This window comes from Leptosomus discolor, chromosome 11 (assembly GCF_034619465.1).
Source record: "Leptosomus discolor isolate bLepDis1 chromosome 11, bLepDis1.hap2, whole genome shotgun sequence".
Classification (NCBI taxonomy): domain Eukaryota; kingdom Metazoa; phylum Chordata; class Aves; order Leptosomiformes; family Leptosomidae; genus Leptosomus; species Leptosomus discolor.
In genome coordinates, this window is record NC_141401.1 from 19960297 (window position 1) to 19983230 (window position 22934).

The 22934-nt window shown below is 43.1% G+C and overlaps 1 protein-coding gene across 22 annotated transcripts; it reads left to right on the plus strand.

Moving 5' to 3' along the window:
• The first annotated feature begins 622 nt into the window (after positions 1-622).
• TPM1 (tropomyosin 1) lies at positions 623-20949 on the plus strand. 22 transcript variants are annotated; one of them, XM_086471814.1, is made up of 10 exons: positions 623-736; positions 1379-1504; positions 1682-1807; positions 8140-8273; positions 9525-9642; positions 10095-10165; positions 10985-11060; positions 11612-11674; positions 11905-11974; positions 20003-20949. In XM_086471814.1, the coding sequence occupies exons 1-10, from the start codon at positions 623-625 to the stop codon at positions 20083-20085; spliced, it is 981 nt and encodes a 326-aa protein (XP_086327940.1). In that variant the 3' UTR covers positions 20086-20949. The 22 variants fall into 22 exon arrangements, with proteins under 22 accessions (XP_086327940.1, XP_086327929.1, XP_086327945.1 ...); XM_086471803.1 differs by lacking the exons at positions 1379-1504; positions 10985-11060 and adding exons at positions 10417-10492; positions 13263-13341 and having other exon boundaries at positions 20003-20076; XM_086471819.1 differs by lacking the exon at positions 1379-1504 and adding an exon at positions 13263-13341 and having other exon boundaries at positions 20003-20076.
• Positions 20950-22934: the final 1985 nt, after the last annotated feature.

The window sequence follows — 22934 nt, forward strand, 5'->3', positions numbered from 1 at the left end:
CTGGTGCCGCCCAGACGCCCTGCCCGCCTCGAGCAGCCTGCGCGGCCGCCGTCTCCTCCGCTCCCCGGGCTCCGACTTGCTGCCTCTTTCTTTTTTTTTTTTTTTTTTTTTTTCTTTTCCCCCCTCCCAGGAGTAGCAGCGAAACGTCCCGTCCTGCCTATTTGGAAATGGGAACAAATTGCTCCCCCGCCTTACCTCGCCCATCGCACCCCATATATAGTCATATCTACGGTCAAATGGCAGGCAGCAGCGAATGGGAGCGCTGAGCCTCCGAAAAAAGCCGGGGGGAGTGCGAGAGGGAAAGGGGTAGGGACGAACGGAGGAGGGAGGGAAAAAAAAAAAAAAAAAAAAAAGCTCTTTCCAAAAAAGTATTGGATGTCTTGAGGAATGCAGTCAGCCCCCTGGGAAAGTACATATCTGTGAGGCGCTGCCTGCCCGCCGCTTGCACTCCGCCGGCGCCCCGTCCCGCACGGATCAGCCCCGCCGCCCGGCAGCTCCGCGCCGCTCCGCGCCGCTCCCCCGGGGGCCGCGGCTGGGTCTCGGACTCGGGGCTGTCCCGCAGCTTTCCAAGGTTTCTTTCGGGTGCAGTTCGCGCGGGGACGCGCCGTAGCCCACCGCCGCCATGGATGCCATCAAGAAGAAGATGCAGATGCTGAAGCTGGACAAGGAGAACGCCTTGGACAGAGCCGAGCAAGCCGAAGCGGACAAGAAGGCAGCGGAGGAGAGAAGCAAGCAGGTCTGCACCCAGGGCCCGGGCGCGCTGAGCGCCCGGGCGCAGTCTTTACAGATGACTCCTCTCTCCCTCTCCCCCCCTCTCTCCCTCCCCTTCTTTTTTTTTTTTTTTTTTTCCCCGAATGTACCGTATCGTGTTCCCACCCCATGCCCCACAGAACTAGCCGAACTTTTCCTAAGGCAGCCCCTGGCTGGAGGTTCCCGGGGTCCCAGTAGGAGGTGCTTGCCCCCGCGCCCAGCACCCCAGCTGGGGAGCGGGGCCCTGGGACAGCCGCATGGCCTCTGTGGCTTTGTCATAGGGGCACGGCTGGGAGAGGCTGCGTGAAGCATCTGGTCAGCAATGGACAGACATGCAGCGATTAGGCAAAGAACATTTAAAGCTGTGTTTGCCCCCTCCAGCACCACTCGGCAGACTTGTCCGAGTCTAGCTGCCCTGCTCCCCCCCATGTCCCATTTTCCTGGCCTTCTCCAACTCCTCTCCTTTATACCTGGGGCTTTATTCGTTTGGGGGAGGGTGGCACATTGGTTGCACATTTCTGGGAGATCCTGAGGGAGGAAGGGAGAGGGATTTAAACATTAATTTCCCACGTTTCTAAGCCAAGGGAGAAATATATTTGTGCGTTGTTATTTCCTCTTGTGCACCTAGTTAGAGGATGACATTGTGCAATTGGAAAAGCAATTGCATGTGACGGAGGATGCAAGGGACCAAGTGCTGGAAGAGCTACACAAGTCTGAGGATAGCCTCCTCTCCGCAGAGGAGAATGCCGCCAAGGTATCGTGCCCTTATGGCAAGCAAAGATAATCTAACTGTCTCTCCTTCTCTCTCTCTGTCCGTCTGTCCTTTTCTGTCTCTTCTGCACTCGCACTTCTCCCTTTGCACGATCACGTTGCCTGCTGCACCTTTTCCTGCCCGCGCTCCCCTCTCCACCACTTTCCGCCCGAATCACAGCTGGAGGACGAGCTGGTGGCTCTACAAAAGAAGCTGAAGGGCACTGAGGATGAGCTGGACAAATACTCCGAGTCCCTTAAAGATGCACAGGAAAAGTTGGAACTGGCTGACAAAAAGGCCACAGATGTAAGTTACCCCCATCCCTTTCACCACCACTCCAGTACAGAAACCACACGCTCCCTTTGCACAGGACAGCCAGGACTCCTACCAAGCAGGGCTGCAAAGCTTTGCTGAGGGTGGGCTCCGGCCAACTCCTGGGCAGGGAGGTGGGAAACACAGCACTGCCTCCTTGCATGAGGTTTGCACACTGTCAGAGGCATTTGATTTGGTTTCTGCTCACTCGACACGTGCTTTTCATGTGTACTTGCCACTCTAGATGTGAAAGTAAAGAAAGGGTGGATTGTCTGTTCAGGTGGTGGGGAAAACAGCTCAGGCTGGAACAATACTACTTGATAGTGAAGCAGCATCAGAGAGTTAATAGCAAGTAAATCCAGGAGAGAACATCCAAAAGGGCAAGGGCTGCTAGTTCTGTCTTCAAGAGAGCTGTTCTAGGCACGCATGCATTAGAACTGCTGTTAGATACTACTTTGGCTCACTCAGTGGTCCCTGAGATAAAAGATCCTCTCCTAGTTTTTGAGGTTTTTTTCCTGGAAATCACTGGAACTGTTTCAGTTGTCAAAGAAGAGTTCAGTCTTGCGTGAGAGAAAATTGCCTGGAAGATGATACTTGCTAGGTTTGCAGTTCAGAGGACAAGGATCCTGTGAGCAAGCTGGGAGATATATATAGCTCAGCACTTTATATGGTAATAATGTAAGAGCCTGTGCCTCTCCCAGGCCCACATCCCACCCACCTGTCTGCCCCTGACATGCATCTAATGTATTGCATGCATGGACCAATGCGAGTTTGTTGTCTCTGCAGTTAAGGTCCAGATCTCTATGGCTGCTGCTCTACAATCCAATTCTCTCTGAGTAAATCTCAGGTCTGAATTACAGGATTCGATGAATCCACAGTATTTCCAAAGCGATGACCGTCCTTTTCCTATAACTCAGCTTTAAAAATTAACTTCAAAGCCAAATTAAAAAGAGGAGATGCCACAGATGAAACAAGCAAAGTATTTCAGGGGGAGGAAGGGTACTTTTAGAAGGGGAAATGTTACAAAAAACTTTGCATGGAAGACAACATGATTTTACTTCTAAAATGAACAAAAGTTAAAAAAGGTTTAGCTTCAGAATGGCAGTTAAGTTGTGTAGCTTTGAAAGAGAACTCAAGACTTTAACATAAGCGTGCATAGGAATGGGTTCAGTGTATAATGTGGATCAGATGTCTGTCGTCTTCTGTGTATGGCTGCAGAGATGAGAGGCAGCTTCCTAGCAGGACGTTTATTTAGCTTGTTCAAAGGAACCACATATAGATCCAGGGGAGATATTCCTTATAAGGAAAAGTATGCAGACTATTTGGAAATAGCTCGCCTAAGATGAAGGCAGGAGAAATGCTACTAGATTCCCTTTTTGAAATGAAAGATCTTCCTAACCAATCCCAATGCCATTTTCCTTTGCTGGAAAACAGCGTTTGGAAGCTAGTTGAGGGCAATTTTATTTGCAGTCGTCCCTCAGGCAGAGGGTAGGCAAGTATCTGGCTTGTTTTTATCAAGGTAAATGCTGTATTTAATGGTATGCATGGAATATGTCTGACGTTGTAAGGATGTCTTTTTTGGTGATGCAGAGTGTCTTTGGGGCATTGCAGTTGACCCAGTATTAGCCCTACTAGTTTGGATAGTTCCAAGCCTTAGGAAAAAGACACGGGCAGGGGAGGGAGTGCCGGCTGCCTGGGGTAGACTCGCCTTAGCGGGCAGATGAGGAAACCTTACCTCGCCGGTATTACTCACCTCGCAAAAGCCGGGCACATCCCCGGAGCCACCTCACCCGGGGGGGCAGCCGCAGCTCCCTCTCCCCTCCCCGTGTCTCAGGAGCTCGGCCAGGTGCAGCAGCAGCTGGCGGGGGCAGTTTGCTCGGTGTCATTTTTATTACGCTCATACTGAGGCGGTTTAGGGCGGGGAAGGCGGGCCCCGGGCCCTGGCCCACTGCAGCTACGCCGCCAGGGGGCGCTGCCGCCCCAGCGCGCCCACCTGGCGACGGCCGCCGCGCCCTGGTCCCCACGGCCCGGCCCGCGGCAGAGCCCTCTCCCGGCTGGGGCCGGCCTTTCCTCGGGCCCGCTTCCGTGCCCGCCCCGGCGGGCTGCCGTGCCGGTCCCAGCTCGGTGCCGGCAGCCCCGCCCCGGTGCGCGGTGCGTTCCGGCGCGGGGGAACTTCCGGGGCTGGGGCGGGCGGAGGGAGGTGGTGCGGGCTGGGCGAGGCGCGGGTATGGCGGCGATGAGCTCGCTGGAGGCCGTGCGGAGGAAGATCCGGAGCCTGCAAGAGCAGGCGGACGCCGCCGAGGAGCGGGCGGGTCGGCTGCAGCGGGAGGTGGACCAGGAGCGGGCGCTGCGGGAGGAGGTAGGGCCGCCGGCTCGGCTCGGCTCGGCTCGGGAGCCGCGGCCCGGTGGGAGCGGGCGGGGACGCCAGGCGAGGGTCCTGGGGCGCGGCAGACCGTGGCCGCTCCCCGGCAGGCGGATCGGGCGGCTGCTTCGCTCGCCGCCGTCTGCCACAAAATGGTTACCTGCCGGCGGCTGCGGCGCCCCGCTGCCCGCGCTGCGGCGGAGGCCGCTGGTGCCGGCGGGCAGGCCCGGGGCTGCAGGTGGGGAGAGGGGCGCTGCGGTCTGCAGTTCGGTAACCGGAGTGGTGCGTGGGGCAGGCAAGGGTGCCGCGCCTGAGTAGGCAGCGGCAGGTCCGCTGGCCAGCAGCGAAACGCCGAGCTGGAATGAGGTTGAACTGAAGTGAGATGGTTGAAATTGAGTGCTTTGTATTCGGTTCTGAGCAAGCTCGTATGAATTGTTGTTCTTTTTTTTTTTTTTTTTTTTCCCGCAAGTGCCAGTCGTCTGCTCGTCCCATCCAAACAAGTTCAACTGTGGGAAGTCAGTGTGCCCTGAGACGGCCACGTCCCAGTGCTTACCCACAGTACTTGAAAACACCACAGTGATGTGATCATATGGCCCTTGTCCCTGTACATCTGTAGTATATTTAGCTTGTCAAAACCTGTAGCCAAGATGGAAAAGGAACGTGGTTTTAGGCAGAGACGAATCAGGTGTGAGCAGCCCAGACTCGCGTAGCAGATGTAGTTGTAGGTGGCAGTTACAGCAAAAAAAAAAACCCCACCTGGTAGGGCTGTTGTTTGCCTTGCCACAGACCTTGGGGAATTCTAGCAGCTGTAACTTAATGTTTCCTACTATAAAATGTACAGTGTCCTTTGCAGTGGTTATAGTGTCTAAAGTTGTGGCATAAAAGTGACGTGAAAGAAAAAATTTCTTATTCATGTAGTTTATCCCAATAGAAAAAATGGTGATCATTGCGTTTCCTTGTAGTATGGGGCTTTCTGCTTCTTCTGGGCAGTAAGTTCAAAGGAAGAGCCCTGATTACTTGCAGGTGATCTTCCCAAGAAGCAAAATATGGCTCCTTATGCTTGTGTAACTACTGCATTCTTGCAAATCACTTCACGTATCCATTTTTTTTCAGTGAGGGATCATGTCACAGTCATTAACTTGTTTCGTAAGGGTTTCTGTCTTTAAAAGAAAGCGTAGTTGTTTTCTATGCTTTGTGGAGTAAAGGACACCAGTTTTCCTATTTTCAGTAACCTGTATTGTTCTAAACAACTTAAGTGATTCCCATTAAAATAGGAAGCTTTGCTGTTACCTTTTCATAGAATCATAGAATGGTTTGCGTTGGAAGAGACCTCAAAGATCATCTAGTTCCAACCCCCTTGCCGTGGCAGGGACACCTCCCATTAGAAGGAGTAGCATTAAAGAAGTGATTACATCTTGCTGGTGAAGTCTTTGCTTTAGAGCTCAGCCACGTTGCTGTAAGGCTTGGGATCCTAAAGGTTAATGTTTGTCTTTTCCCTGGGGTTAGTTTACACGGGTGATGTGGAATTCTGCAGAGTACATTTACGTGGTATTTTAAGTTTTTGTTTGGAGGGGTCAGTGCTGGTATGAATAAAGGCAGAAGAGTGAACTCGCACTTACAGACCTGTGCCTCGTCTATAGTGCTAGCTATGTGTGAGGTTTTTTTATTGTCACAGCTGCATTTCTGCATGCTTGAGGAGGGAGGCTTTGAGAACGCTGCAGCAAGCAAGCTGAAGTGTGAATCTGACCCTTCCCGTAGTGTAGTGCCTTACACATGTAGCATGTGACCAGCTAGTGTTGTTTTGGCTTTTTTTTTTTCTTCCTGTGCAAGGTACAGATATGCAAACAATGGAAAAGCTAAAGCTGTGGCCAAAACACATCACAGATTACATCTTTTGATTGTTAAACCAGATTGTTAAAAGTTTCAAGACTGTGACTAGCAGCCATTGCCTTAAAAAAAAAATCTTTCCTGGTTTGAGTGCATGCATCTCGAGGGGCTGTTGGTAATCACATTTTCAGAATGCATTTTTTTTCGTTCTTCTGGAGAACAGAATCTTTCTTACAACAGTAATAATTAACACCCCATGGTAACTTATCCATGTCATCACTCATTGTAAAAATATGTGGTGTATAAGTGCTATGGCAAAAACGCAGAGGGTTATGTTTGTCTGTTAGCTGTGGGAGTGCCCCTTAATGTCACTGGGGTTTTTTCCTTCCTTACCATATAAGGAGAGAAGTCCTGCTCTGCAGAAGAATAGCTTGGGCCATATAAGGCTGGTTGGTAAAGGCTTACTGAGTTACTGGAGCAGGAAGTAAGAACTTGAACTTTAGTCCCTCTATGTTTTCTAAGCATATTGTATGCTCTTGTTGTATGCTCTTATCGTGGTGAGGAGTCTTGACATGATAATAATTAACTTGTAACATTACGGATTTCCCAGGGGTAACGTTTATGAAAGGTTGTTTTCTTTCTTAAATCAAAATGTTCAAATTCTTACTGTTTAAAGCCAGAAGTTTGAAAATACAGGTTTGGAGTACTGCTGCTTGATTACATAGCTAAAGATTTTGTCTTTGGGTTAATGTGGATCTCTTAAGGATGAAGTCTCTTTGACTCCTGGTTCTACATGTTCATTGACAATACTCATTAATGTTCAAATATATATTTGCTTCTCTGTTTATATGTTACTTCCAATCATTCTAGTGGGGCAATGTTACTGTTATGTCAAAGGTTGTTTTACTTGTCTGGTGTATAAGTTGTTCTTACTCGTGTTATGTACAACAAAATTTTAGCTGTGGCCACCTGTATCTAGCTGCCTCTGCTTAGTAAAGGCAATAAATAGCAGTTCCTTAAATTTTTAAGTAAAGAAAACAAAACTGATACCTTTGGTATCTACTTTTGATAGAGGGTTGATTTCCCTGCTCCCCAACTAGACATCACAGGGAATTCAGGTGTGTACTTCCTCAAATATAGCAAGATCGTTTCCAGTACTAATTAAGAGCAACTGTTATTCTTGGAAGTAATTAACTTTTTAGAATAGTAACCTATTTATATATATATTTTGTGCTTAATATCCTTTTGAAAGAAGTAAAGTTTAATAATGAAGTTACTATGAGAAGGCTTATAGAACTTACTCTGCCACTTAAGCAAGTGTAGGATTGAGAATGTCAGAAGTAAAAGCTTGTAATGGTGAGAAGTAGATGAGTTGCAAGTGTTACACAGAAGAGTAAGTGAGCAGGAAATGCAAGAGAGGCAAATCAGGGGGAAGTTTGGGGATGACAGTATGGGGGAAAAAACCCAGATGTTTAAAGCAACTGTTGTCTGTACCAGAGCCCTTCCTAGTTGTAGCCTCTGCTGATGCCTTCTTCGTCAGATCTCACATAGCCTGTCTGTAAACAAAAGTTGTGGGTATTCAGGCATTTCTTAAAATGTCCTCATGCTCTCTCTGTGTCATCTGTCTCATTGCAAATGCTGATCTGGGTGTATTTTTATGTGTTTACACTGAGCCCTTCTTATGGAACTCCAGGAAATATTGGGACAATTCTTATCCAAATATGGCAAAAGGTCATGAATAAAGGATTTGGAATAACATAGAAGAATAGGGTGATTAGTTTGTGTTGATTGATTAAAAAAAGGGGGGGACACACACTTTAATTAGTTCATGTCTGCAAATACAGTAACAGAAAATATTTGGGGAATGATGCATACTTCTTCCAGTGCAGTTCTTTCTAGTACAAATGGTATGGTCCTTAATTGCTTCATTTAAAGGAAGCATTAATCGCTTCCTCTGTTAAGCAATAACTTCACAATTCAATGAGGGCATGTACATCTCTGTGTATAGGCTTTTTAGTGGATGAAGTTAGAAGTTACTGAAGTGCTGTTAAATGGCACTAGCGGGTAGGTGGGATAATTTTTACAAGGGGTCATGTCTGCCTTACTATGAATTAATTTCTGTTCTTCGTGTGCTTAGGCTGAGAGTGAAGTAGCTTCTCTGAACAGACGCATCCAGCTGGTTGAGGAAGAGTTGGATCGGGCTCAGGAGCGCTTGGCTACTGCCCTGCAGAAGCTGGAGGAGGCCGAGAAGGCTGCAGATGAGAGTGAAAGGTGGGTGAGGCCACTCATGAATGGATCATTACCCTTATGACAAAGAGGATAATTGCCAGGGTGTGGGTTAGGGAAATAAATGAAACCACTCCTACGTCTCTGAACATGTGCAATCCACTCTTCCTTTGCCTACATGGACTTCGGTTACAGCTTGTCTGTAAGGATGTCCAGAATGTGTAGGCTTGAATTCTTTTTCATGTCTCGTAAAGATAAGTTTCAAGTGGGGTAGGGCTTTTGATGTATCATGCCACATCCTGGAAAAACTGCTTGGTCCAGCCCAGCCTTTTCTATTTGGATGACATCTTTTTGAGGGTGATGTGTACTCTTGTGCTGTCACGTGATTCTTGATTTCATTGTGGGTAGAAAATCTCACTTGGAGAATAGCGAAGTGCTGGGAGAGGCTGTTGGTGAGATTAGTACATGAAGGTGAGCAAAGGAGAGAGAGCATGGTAGTTTCTTCAGATTTAGGCTGGGCTTTCCAGAAGTACTTAGGAACTCAAGATTTGTGGCTTTGGAAGATCTTCTCTTTTACTTCTACAAATTACATTTTATATCTGTGATAGTAGCTTTCATTGGGAAAGAATCCTACGTGTTCTGCATATGTATTTCTACCTCACTAACAGTGCGGCCTGTTGAAAAGTGCCTGAGACAGTGCATAGAATCATTAGATTGGAAAAGACTTCTAAAATCATCAAGTCTGGTGGTGTGAAGTAGTTAAGAGAATATGTGTCAAACATGAAGGGGCATTACACAATGTTTACTGTTATGATGGAGTTAAATTTTGCTTATGCAGAGCACAGAGAGCTTCAATGCTCTAGGGCTCTGACATGGCAAAACTCACGGGAATTTGTTTGGCCCATAAGCTTAATGCCTGTCAGTCCTGCAGTAACATGCTGTTTCACAATGAGTGTAAAAGGACAGATGTCTTCAATCATCTTATTAGGTCTTTGGAAGCAAGACCCTTTATTTATCTTTCTATGAGATCAGCTTTCCTTCAATTTAAAATGAAAAAGAATAGTACAGCAAAACTGTAGTAAGACCTAAACAAAGTAAATTGTCTTTCTTCCTAAGACATTCTTCTTTCCTTTGAACTTCTGAAGTGTGAATGCACAGGACTAGATCTGTGGTGTGAAGAATCAAGTATACAGTGTGCTTTGTTCACCTTAACGCCTGCCTGAAAGTCGTGCTCCAGTAGTAGTAGAGCTGGAGAGAAACTGGGAATCCCTGAACCTTGCATTTCCTGTCTTCCAGAGGAATGAAGGTCATTGAAAATAGAGCCCAGAAGGATGAAGAGAAGATGGAAATCCAAGAGATCCAGCTTAAAGAAGCTAAGCACATTGCTGAAGAAGCTGACCGCAAGTATGAAGAGGTCAGTTCTTGAGTGCAGGTCATCTGTTTCTAACGACTGTGCCTGTAATTTTTTTTTTCTTTTTTTTTTTTTTTTTAACCTTTGCCTTTTAAGTTCAAAAGATCTCACACACCACTCTTTGCAGTTGTGGAAGGAAAAATGGGTGCCTGGATACCTCAGGGGACAAGGTGGCAGATCTGTGCTCAGATCTTTGCACTAAAATGGTTGAGAGTGTTTCCTGGTTTCTTTGGGAGAAAAATATTTTTAAGTTGCCTTTTGGTGAATGAAAGAGAGGTCTTGAAAAATGTCAGATAACAGACTCAAACGAATAATGAAGATGTCACGTAATCAAAGCTCATGTGCTGACCAAAAAATGGGAAGAGGCTGAACTCCCTGCTTTGCAGGTTCTAGAAACAGGTGGTGTGTGCTGCAGCAATATGATATCCCTGATTGTCGTTTGCTTTTTCTTGTAGGTGGCTCGTAAGCTTGTGATCATTGAGAGTGACCTGGAGCGGGCTGAGGAACGTGCTGAACTATCAGAAAGGTAAGTGTGGAACTGCCCTGAGATGTGTGTGAGGTGCTACAAGACAGCTGTAACAGCATGAACCGTTGGCAGTACACTGTGTGTTCAGCTCAAAGCTATGTTTCGCTCATTTACTGTAATGGTTGAAATAAATGGTCAACGCCAAAGTAAATGTGTTCCTATGTGTGTGCGCGTTTGTTTTGTCACTGCATGCTGTACCTGCACACTGATTTTGTGAATGGCTTTTGTGCATTTCATGTGTTCACTAACAGCCAAGTCCGACAGCTGGAAGAACAGTTAAGAATAATGGATCAAACCTTGAAAGCATTAATGGCTGCAGAGGATAAGGTACTGATACTAATAAACAGTTTTTAGGTTTAACTGCAACCTAAGTCTTTCAGCTTCCATAGCCAGTTAGTTCACTCAGTAAAACACATAAATCCTTGCTACGCTTTTTACTTTCTTTGCATCTTGCTTTGGTGGTTTTCTTTGGTCTCTTTTTTTATTTATTTATTCATTTTTGCCTTTAAAACTGATCTCTTGTGCAGCCAAAAAGAAGCTGAACTGTCTCACATGTAAACGCTATGTAAATATTTCTGTGTAAGCCAAGGGCTGTAGATAATTTCTGTCTGGTCGTCATCTTAATGTATGCTTGAAATGGAATTTGGCATCGTAAAGAGTTGCTTTCAGTCTGTGATGGATTCAGCTGCTTTTGAGGCCGTTCTTTTGCGCTGTAATTGTTTTCATTTTTCTCTATCTTTCCCCCCTATTTTCTCCTGTTTCTTTTGCTTGACTGAATCTTCCATCCGCCCCTTTCCTGCCTTCCTTCCGAAATAACAGCAAATGTGCTGAGCTTGAAGAGGAGTTGAAAACTGTGACCAACAACCTGAAGTCGCTGGAGGCTCAGGCTGAGAAGGTAGGCTAGAGACTTATGTGAGAACGTGTCCTTGCATTGTCATCTGGATTGGCCTCTGGGGTTTTCTTTGTATGCTGATCACTTTGCAGCACTTCAGCAAGGCCATTATCAGTAGAAGCATTTGGACTTAACTATTCAATTCCTATTTGGCTCTTATTGGAGCATTCCTTCTAGTTCCAGATAGGTCTGTATCATTTGACCGCGTGTTCTGTTAAGTAGTCTGGCAGGATTAAGTGTTATTTATAGAATGTCCCTCAAAATGGCACTTGTTTGCGAACATTGAATTTCTCTGAACACCACTCCTCTTTAAAACTGTATTACTAAATTCTATCCAAAGTTCCCACCATATAGAACTGGAATATAACTCAAGGGAAGTTTGGCTCTTATAATAAACTGTGTTACCACAGTCTGGTTGGTGAAATTAATTTAGTTATACCCATATTAATTTCTTGTATACAGTTGATCTATTAGAAGAGAGTCTTGAATGTGGTATTTTTTGGTATATTTAGAATGCCTGGTCTAATATCAGTGATCCTTTTTTCTAATTACAGTACTCGCAGAAAGAAGACAAATATGAAGAGGAGATTAAAGTCCTGACTGACAAACTGAAGGAGGTAAAATTAGAGCTGTTCTTTACAACAGATCTTCCAGTGCAGCTTTGCTTATTTTAGTACAAACGATACTTGGATGCTTTAAGGATGAACACGTCATTTTAGAGACAGTTTAGTGTTAAATTAGTGTCACCTTACTATTTGCCTCCTCTCGTTGTACTTTTTTCCTCATTTGAATTGTTGCTGCTCTATTCATGTGTGTTTCCTAAGTAGTCTGTATGTTTCGCCTTCAGGCTGAGACCCGTGCTGAATTTGCTGAGAGGTCAGTAACCAAGCTGGAGAAGAGCATTGATGACCTAGAAGGTATGGGGTTTTGGTTTTCTCACTTACTATATAAACACAGGTCTTTTATTCTCCTGTTGTTGGCGTTTTTTTCAGTACGCAATTCTACTCACCTAACTTGTCCTGCTCATATAAATGGGTCTGTCTAAAGAGTAAAATAGGCAAAATGTTTTCCAGTTGAAATGTATTGATAGCTTAAATGCTTCAGGTGAACAGTGTTTTGCTCATGCTTGTTCCTTTTTGCTCTCATGTTCTCAAGACTCCTTTCATTTTTTTGCTTCATACTCTTCTACTTGAAGGTACATGAATGTATAGGGTAAATAATTAGATGATATTACTATTATCTTGCTAAAAAGCTGGTGAAGAGCTGTGTTATGTTTGTAGTAATTAGGAATGTAGCAAGCTAACCTGATTTATTACTGCAGTAGGTGTGGATCAGGGCAGGCATTTTGTACATAGACCAGTTGCTGTTTTTCAGTAAAGCTGATGGATTGTATGTGTAATCAGAAGGACAGTTTATTTAACTTCAGAGGGTTTGTTTTAAGGTTTTGATAAATCTTTCAGAACTGCAGTAGAATGGTAGAATGTGCTTTCTCCCTCCAGAGAAAATAACTTCAATACTGCTTTGTAATCAGAAGTTACATGGAGTTTACTACTTAGATGCGTTGCACTACGTCTAGAATTTTAAGAAGCTTGATTGCTTGGCACGGCAGGCTGACTCCTGCATAAAGGGTGTGAAATATCTAGGTATCTGCTGAAAATTTATAATCCACTGACTCTGGAAGGAAGCAGAGAAGAAAGATAAGTATTTTAGAAGGAACAAAAATCGCTGTAAGAAACGGAGTTTATGACATCACGCAAGCCAGAGGTGTTTGGTTTTTTTTAAAAAAAAAAAAAAGTAGAAAATAAATGGTAGCGTTCTTCTTGAGCCCCATTTTTGGATCTTTTCTCCCTAGCTCCTGTGTGCCCTCCTACTGTGCCTTAAAACAAAAATCCAGGGCAGCGAAACATGGATTTTGCTTCCCTTGTGCAGTTTCTTTCTTTCTTTTTTTCTGTATCACGGGTTGCCCCTCTAGCAGTGCAATTAACGAACTCGTTGCATAAAACTATTACACTATTGATTATTTTTTTAAATTCTTATTCTCTAATTTTGTAATTTGTGTTTTGTCTGTTGCAATACCTCTTTCCATGTGCTGTTCCCCTTTTCTATGGCTTCTGGATGGTATCCCATGCCACCACCTTCACCTTCCATCCTGTGATCACACTCCATTTCCTTGCACGCCTCTGCCTTCCCTTGGGGGAATGTTAGATGAGCTATATGCTCAGAAACTGAAGTACAAAGCCATCAGTGAGGAGCTGGACCACGCTCTCAACGATATGACTTCCATGTAAATGTCTTCCCAGCTTGTGCCTGCTCCTGCTTCCCTGCCCCAATTGATTGCGCGGTTCCGGCCTTGTGAAGTTATACTCCCTCTGTAGCGGGAGACGCATTCCTTTAGCAACAATAGGTGTACAAAATACCATGAACAATTTCTTTACCGTGGCAGAGTGTGGGTGAGTGTTGTGCCTAGCCTGGTAAATACTCATGGTGATTTTGTAAGCTGCCTAATAAGCTTGTGTTTACTCTTTCGTTCTGTATCTGCAATCCTTGTGTCTTGTGGTTGCCCTTTGTTTGTAGCTCTGCCTTTATCCTTTCAGTTCACCTCTGTGCAAGGATTGTCTACCAGGCCCGTTATATTCAGTTTACCAAAGAAAGTTGCCTCTGCACATGTATTTTTCTGCTGTCACAGTTTTTCTCTGACAAAGTTCCAACGAAAGTTTAAAAGAAATTTAGATGTAGCTGTATTCTCTATTAATAGTAGTGGAAAGTGTTCATTGAAATTCCTTAACTGCTCTGAAAATTTCAGCAGTTATTTCTATGTTACAAGTGTCGAAATTGGTTTGAAATACTTTGTCATTTAAACGCGTAAAAGTGGCAGTTGAATTGTAGGTTGCTTCTCCATATTTTGTGGAGGGTATTAGTAATTTAATTTGAATATACCAAAAATGTGGTATTGTCAACTTTAGTCATAAGGAGAAAAATAGAGTGTATTAGGCGGCAGGGAAGCAGGAGAGTAATGAATTGTAAGGTGTGACTAGTCCGTGCAGTGTTTGATACAAACGGACTCTTCTTCCATCAACCTAAAATTCTGAACAGAGGTCGGCTGTGCTAAATCCACCTTCCCGTGCTCATACCTTTTGCTTGTATGAAGCCTGTACAGTTGACATGGGAAAGAGGAAGAGTTGTTGCTCTCAAGTGCTTGTGAGGTGCAGTGTTTAGTCCCATCATTTCTGTTTGGAAGATAGCATGCTTTCAGCAAGGCATAAGCTTTTCTCAGAGCTTGAAATGTGTTTGCATGCACCCATTTTTTAAATGTTTTTTTCTTTGCTTTCTTTCATCCCTGTATCTATTCTTTCCCTCCCTCTCCCAGTTTCTTAGTAGGGGTCTAATGGTTGTCTGGTTTGTATGCTTTGATATATTTTTTTTTTAATTCACCCCACCACCACCCCCAACACATGCTTTTGTTCAGTGGCTTATCAAGCAAATGAATTTTTTTTCTCCTCTGTGTACAGAGATTACAGTATTTCTTGAATTTGGGGTATTTCTAAATGGAAAACAGACTTTAAAATGTACTGTACTGGTACATGAGGACATTATTGTAGCATTCCGGTCCCAGCATGGTGTGGTGTTTCTCTAGTAGTCGTCTTGGCATGCTGGTCTCTGCTGTGCCGTTGCTGCTTTTTTGGAAGTCTTTACTGCACCTTTTTTATTTCCTACCTTATCTTGCTTTTTCTTTTCATGCAGATAATTTTCTTTGCTTCACTTCTCCAAAGACATCTACATCGGGTTGGATAAAACATCTTTCCAAGCTTTGGATGTTTCATGGGTTCATGTCCTGTCTTCTAGCTTAGTTGACTCTGCCTCTAGCACCTGTCTCAGAACATGCTCTGTTTGTGCTCTGCTGTACAGAAACTCTACACCTCTCAATGTAAAATAAACATCCCAGCTGTATCCATTTTGCTATTCCCTTGCCTTTTATTTATTTAAATAACTGTTTCAGTTGTTAATAAAAATTGCTTTTTTTGCCATTAGGGATTTAGATGATTTTTTTTTTGGTGTTTCCACTTTTTTCTGCAAATGCTTTTGCCTGAATGTTGATGGTGCAAAGCCAGTGACAGCAGTCTATGGGATGAGAATACTGCTCTTGGTATTTTGAGGTCAAAACTGAACAGTTATGATCTTAGTCTTTCTCAAAATCTGATGCAGATAAAATGACAAGTAGATGTAATGGGAATTTTTTCAGTTGTTATTGTTAGGCCAAAATCTGCATGGACACCACTTCCTTGGGGTCACTTGGTCGTGGGAGCATGACTGAGAAAGCAGTTAAGTCCTTGACACCAGGTTTTTCACTTTAAACTCTGAAATTTTCTCCTAGCTTCATGCTGAAGACTTCCTGTCTTTATAATGTGTTTGTTCATTAACTTAAATATTTGAGACAGATTTAAAGGGGCTATATCAAAAACTTTAAATTCTTTATTTTTCACCCAATAATAGTCCTTTCGGTGTCTTGCAGAAATCTTTTCCCCTCTTTCACACCTTGATTTCTTAGCAAAGATGTTGCTTGCTAACTTTTTTTTTTTCAGTATACTTCTCTTGAGTGGCATGATAGGATTGGAAGATCAGCAGGGAGATTTCAGTAGCTTTCTACTCTCATGCTTAGCTCAGGCTTGTGAGTTTGAATTGCAGACTCATGTGAAATGTTTCAGAACTGCTGTATGAAAACTCATCATTATGCTAATAATGAGATGGTTCTGCTGCAAAGTGGAACGTACACGTTTCAGGTTTGAAAACCTAAACGTTGGCTTTCAGTTGGTTTGACAGTGCCTAATTAAGGATGAAGCATTAAATAATGACACCTTGCTTTTTTGTACTGTTATTTGCAACTAGAGAGTTTATTTTAACTTCATTTTCTTCACAATGAAAGAAGTTATTTTCCAGTTCACATTAAAGTGAATTGGTTTAAACTGGATTGATTCTGATTATGCCTGTCACTGTATAGACATTGCTAAAGTTCCTAAGTCACCACAGCTAAATGAAGTAATTATAGCATAGCTTAGTTTTAGTTTTTATCTTGTAGAATAATGTAAATGTGCCTTTCTTGTTCAAGGTTATTCAGCAGTGCAGTCTAGGCTAGACTTCCTCCCCTCCCCAAAACCTGTTTTCTAAATGAGGCTTGCAAATGGGTGCATCATTTCCCCCCCTGCCATCCTCAGGTAACTTGATCTCATCCCAGTCTTTATCCCATGACACATGTCCTCATGTTATTGGCTATGGGGAGACACCCAAGTACAGGATATGTATCAGCGGTCACAGGTAGTCCAGATAATGAAGTTCGATAACTTCCTATTCATCAGTTGAGACACAGTAAGTGGGTTGATACACTGTGTGTATTGCAACTTAAAAGTAGAACATTTAGTGTAAAAGCTAACCAAATATAATGGGATGAGCATTTGTAAAATGGCTGAAACTAACGTGGTTAACATCACAAATGCAAGAGTTATGGGGAATGTGGTCAGCTGTGACTTGTCAGCTGAGACAGAGTAACTTATGCTGCAGCAACTCCAACCCCTTAATCCATTGTGGGTTTTGGTTTATTGTGTCAGCAGTGTTGGTTTTTCCCTCAATTCCTTGAAATACTGTTGTTTCTTAACAGAAGTAAAAAAAAAAAAAAAAAAAAAAAAGCCCAAATCCAGTGTAGAAACCTGGTAATTTTTAACACAGTAATTTTGGATATCAGTATTTAAATCTTCCCTTTTTCCTTCAAACACACATAATCAGCTTTCTGCACTGTAGGGTGCTGAATTGCTGGACAGAGTACTGGAAATGGGCAAGGCAATGCAGATTACCAGGTAGCTGCGTACACAATTCCTACCTGGCCCTGCTGCGCTGATCCTGACTGCACGGAAGTGGTGTGGTCTGTCACTGCAGCGCATGTTAGCAGTCCTGTCACCGTTGGGCCTGATCTGTGCATTGTGTTGTCCATCCCATAAGGTCTGTCCCTGTGTAGTCGTGCCCATGAGGCTTGTTGGCAGGAGTGCAAGGCTGGTTCTGATGTCTCATTTGCCTGGGCTCTGGTGCTGAGGCAGAGCCTTACTGGGTCTGCACCAGAGCTTGAACTCCCTGCTTGGCCTAAGGTGGCTGCCTACAGAGCCAGCCCTTAACTCTACCTCTGCGGTAAATCGCAACCTAGAGAGATTTTACCTGCATGTAGGTAATGAAGGGCTGACTGTACACTCAATAGATGTTTTCCATGCTTTACCTGGGGGGTTTAATCTCATTTTGGATGTTGAGAAATACTGTAAATCTCTGCCTCAATTAAAGACGGGACTTTTCTGTGATGAAGGTAAGCATCAAGTTCTTAGTTTAAATTATGTTGTCTTATTTGAATAATAACTAACTACACTTTGCCAAACAAAGTGAAATTTTAGTTACTCTGAGGTTTTGATGTTTTTTGCACGTTTATGTGACATTATCCTGGTAAGAATCAAGACCCGGTTGCTACGAGTCCAGGATCAGAGCTCTGAAATATGCCCTGGTTTCACTGAGCTGGCTGTTGGAGTTTGGGCTGGGGAGGAAGCTGTGAGGACTTGCAGCTCACTGCACAGCTTTGCCATTGCTGTGTCCAGAGCCTGCAGGGGAAGAGGATTTCTGTGGAAGCTGTTAGGAAGCTTGTGGAAAAAGAATCAGAAACAGTCGTTTCCTGTAGGGGAATAATCTGGGATCAGGAGGTCAGGAGTGCAGTTTGAATCTAGACTATTGAGAAGAATATGGACAGTTTGAGAAAATGAGGCAGTCAAAAACCATCATGGAACATTCTTTCACTCTGCAGAACAGCTGTCACTAAGTGCTCTGTCACAACATAGCTGTGGCTGTTCTCTTTGTGAACGTGAACTGTTCTCTCCGTTTGCTGTATTTGAGCAGCACAGGTTTTCATGCTTCCATTTTATTTTCACTGAATGTTTGGGTTTGTTTTCTTACAAAGTACAACTGGACAATTTAAAGCTGCCAAAGTGTGTTGGTACCAGTAACAGAAGTGTGCTTCCTTACCAAAAACACCATTTCAGCTGTCAGATTCCCTGGGAAAGGAGTACGGGCTGAGTCAGACCTAGTGGTAGTTGGCTACCAGCATCTCTTCTGCTGTTACTTGCCTTGGCTGTGACGCAGTTGCTTTCCCTCCACTGACAGATGAGGTTCCACCACATCTTAAGTAGCTTACAAAGAAAAATGGTACTCATAACACAAATCTTCCACACACATAAAGATTAAAGAAGGATGGGGTTCTTCTAGGAGTATAGCTGCAGTTCTTCCATTTCTATTCCCACTTACCTGTCTCACAGCTGTTCCCCACAACAGGAGTGTTAGCCAGTTCTCCGTAGGTTATAATAGCTGTTCCTTGGAGTACCTAATTAATTGCTAGAGTTTAGAAACAAAGGTAGAATCTTTCTCTGTATGTTACTGAACTGTCTGTGGTGTGACCAGTTTATTAACTCTTACCTAACTGTTTTCTCTGTCTAATCTGTCTTCATTCTGCCTCTTCTTTTTTTTTCCCTTCTAACCTGCTTGCTGCCTGTACAGATCAACTCTACCAGCAACTTGAGCAAAACAGTCGCCTAACTAATGAACTAAAGCTGGCATTGAATGAGGATTAACTTTAGTGTGACTATATCGTTAACTTGTTTAAAAACCGCTCCTTCCAAATTTCCTTAAGAATGAGTCAGTAAATGTAGAAATAAGCAAGAAACATAGAAATGTATTTCTTTCAGGCTGTTGATTCTGCGGTAAATTAATGGATGAAATTCTCAGTTTCTGTTGGAAAAATATGAAAATGCTTCTTCTGGATGAGGATTTTCTTTATCTGTGTGTACAGCTACTTTAGAGGAGCAGTAAGCTCTTTGGCTGTGCAATAGCTCCTTTCCACTTTAGTACAGCTGTAGCTGTCAGCTACAGCATTTAGCTAACAGTGTCCAAAAAGTAACGGCCTGCCTTGTAGAGAGACACTCAGTTTACCTGACTCCATGAATTGGCCCTGAGATTTTTACTAGAATGTGGACAAGAGAAAAATGTTCACTAAGATACGTATTTCGGTATTTCAAAACCAATATAAAAGATACTTACAGCTATTTTGTTATGTGGAGCCTTTAATGCAATAATTTTGCATTACTATGAATTTGGCTTGTATTTGGCTTAAAAAAAAAAAAAAGCAAACCACAAAACACACAAAAAAACCCCCCACACCCCACAACCTTAACACACCACACACACACCCCAAAAAAAAAAACCCAAACAAGCTAGGAATGGGAGCTCCATCTGCAAATACCTGGTCAGTTTAAAGGTATGCTTGCATTAGTATGCAGTTACTATTACTGGATTCTGGTAGGCTGCAGCTCAAGAACATTGTGTTCATTTATTGTATCAAATAAGTGTGTTAAATGACTGTCCTATAAAAGTGTGCATGCAACATAAAGCTACTAACTTTGATTTTATTTATTTTTGAGAAGAAATAAATTTCTTCAATGTCAGTTTGCTAAAGAAAAGATTACTTTTAATTTTTTTGTTCTTTGCAACTTTTGAATTACATGAAACTTAAAAGTATGGCTCTACAAAGAATTTCATTATTTTCTTTATTGCTCTACTTTAAAAAAAAAAAAAAGCCATTCGCCATCCCCCGTTGCTATAAGCAAAGAGCTTCCAGAACCCAGAAGAATTGCGTCTCTGTTGGCAGTGCATTTTCTTAGGAAATGCAGCTCTAAACAATTCTTGCCATTTGTTTTATTAATTTGGAACTCTCTCTAGTTGTGTTGTCTGGGGACACTGGTATTTATGTGCATGCACATTTCTTAACTTTCTAAACCCTCCAGTAGCGATGATGATTGCATGCTTTCATGTTCTGCGAATCAGTGCCTCCAAAGAACTGCTATTCATGTTTTAATTTTCTAATTCCACAACAGAGAAAGTGGCGCATGCCAAAGAAGAAAACCTTAGTATGCATCAGATGCTGGATCAAACTTTACTGGAGTTAAACAACATGTGAAAACCTCCTTAGCAGCAACCACATTATTTGTTTTATTGTTTTTACACCTGCTTGCCGTGAAACCCCATAAACATGTCTTTATTTTAGTATCACCACAGTCACAAGAACATCTGCTAAATTATGAGGCAGGGGTCAGGGAAACACCAAAATGGGCAAGCCATAAGCGGGTTAAGCTATTTTACATTATGGTTTCAATGTGCCATTTCCCAACAAAAATGTTACCTACACTTTGTAGAGAGTTCAGCAATTCAGTATGCTTAGTCTTTTGAAGAATCCTGGCGGTGGCAGAAAGTGTCCCACCTCAAGTGCCAACTACATTTTTCAACAAGAAGAGTGGTTCATATTCAAGAGAGATCAGGTGGAAATGGTGCTATTTTGAACAAAAGGTTCTACTGAAGTCTTTTGTTCGGTATCAGACAAGTCAGGAGTTGTCCAGCACAGTAATTTATTTTTGTCAGAATTTTATTGATCTGTGAGGGTTTGGACTTTCTGTGCCTTCTAATTAAATAAAACGAAGGTATGTAGGCAACAGAGAAAAGTGAAGGCTTCTGGAGGTTTTAAATTGTGCTCTTGCAACTCAATACAGAAGTGTAGGTCAGCATTTCACCTTGAGTATTCATTCGATTGTATTTTTCATGTTGAAATGAAAGATTCAATAAATTCAGGAGAAAACATAAATTTGGAAGAGATTGTTTTAAAGTGTGTTTTATTTGTGTGGATTTTGGGGAGGGGGAGGAATTTATAAACCGATATTCGCCTCACTTTTTTTCTCACACTTTCTTTGAGCAGTTTTAAAACTATACCTGTATGTAAACATTGTATAATGATATGGAATAAAATGCACATTTTAGGACATTTTTTAAATTTTGTTCTCCTGTGATTTGTTTTTCGTCACATTAGCTTTCTGTGTATCACTGTGTAAAACATGTGCGTGTGCAGCGCCTCTCATTGGGATACACCGTTAATGCGTTGGCTTTCGGTCTCTTCTGTGCTATTAGGCTGATGTATAAAAATGCAGTGAAATGGAGTGGTTTGGACTGACAGGGATCTGCAGCTGCTAAGAGGGGCCCTTTGAGGACTATATTGCAGGAACTTGGCTGCATGATTTGATTGTATTCCCAGATGGGCGCAGCATGCAGCTATCGCCTAACGGATGATAGAGCTTTCCAAAATTATTCATTGTTGACCAAAACTGGATTCGGTAAGATCTCCCATGGACTTCTGTAGGAAATGAGCCCTAAAGACCATGCTCTCAGAACACTACCATGTATTTATGTATCTTATCTGTTAATATCTGTTAATTTACTTCAATACAGTGATAGACCTTCCAAAATTATGTGTCAGGTTCAGGAGACATCCTTTTACCCAGCTTTTCACTACTCGTTGCTGACTTCTACATGTGTAGGTATCTTTGTTTGAATTGCAAAGTCTGTCAGTGAGCAACTTCAGAACTTCAAAATTAATTCCTATTCCTTGTTTTTCTGTAATATATTGCTGAAAGTTGATGCTGTCCATCCTTCTAGCAAGAAGGATCTCAGTAGGAGACAGGTATAGATAACCTTCCAGATCGTCAAAGAATCTCCATTGGTGGACCCTTAGCAAGCAACTGTAAACAAGTGACTTAACAGCTGGTGTAGTGGTGAAAAGGGTAAAGTAATATATAGTAATTCCAAGTTAAATGGGAGCCAGAGCGGGAAAATGTCCTGGTGTGGGTCTGTGGCGCTTTTTTAATATGTTACAGAGGGGAGAACTTAATAACATTACAAGCTTTTTTGCGTGGTTCTTTGGCTGCTGCCAAGTCATCCTGAACGGAAAAGGATGAGATCCCTGGCTTTGCATTTCCTTTTAGGTGTTTTTGGGAAGTAAAATACATGTTACAAGGCCCCTGCAGTACCTTAAACTTGTACTGGAGGTTGACAGTCTAAAGCTCCAAATAACAGTTGTGCAGAGGTAAGTTATTCTAATCTCTTTCTCCTTCCTTAGCACATGGATGAAACATCAGGTAATTGGGCTCTGAGAGTTCAAGCCTCCGTGCGTTTGTGACTTAGAGTGCTGCTGCTGGAGTCAGTGGGGCTGCTCGCAGTAGGAAGAGCTGTGCTGGGTAGTGGTTCGTAGGGCAGGGCCCAAGGCCACCCAGAGAGTTGGAGGCTGTGCTAGGATCTCCTGGCACTTGGCCACGAGTCTTACACAGCTGAGTGTGCTGCCTGCTCTACTGGATTGCTTTTATGGTCCCGTGGTCTGTGCTTAGGTCCTAAACAATGTGCCTGAGTGAGGCTAGACCCTTTGTTTGCTGATTAAAATTACTTGCTTTCCAGGAGACCACAAACTGCTTTGTGGTTTGGGGAATCTGAATTCACCTCGTACTGTCTGTAAGGGTGAGGAGGAGGTTGTGGTTTTCATGTCTCTTAATGAGATCATGTCACCAGTAATAGACCAAGCATGTGCAAGCAAGGAGATAAGAGTTAATCTGAGAAAAAAAAAAAAAGTGTTTGTAGAATAGACTTCCCCAAAGCGCACTGTTGCAGATGAATCCATAAAGCTTCATAACAGGTAAATAAAAGCTTTCCAGTTCCAAGGAGAGCTGAGGGGAACACTGAACGTAACGGTGAATCACAAGAAGTGGCTTTTTTTGCTGACTAGCAACAGATAACATAAATAGACATATGGATGTATTTGCTGGAGCGGGAAAATCTGTTCCTGTATGTTATAATCCACTGTATATTATAATCCACTACCCGTTATGGATGCTTCGCATGCAGTGCCTAATCAGAGAAAACTCAGTGAAGCTAGAAAGCATTGGCTTGTAAAAATAAGTACATTGGGCTCTGATTTTAATGCCACACCAAACA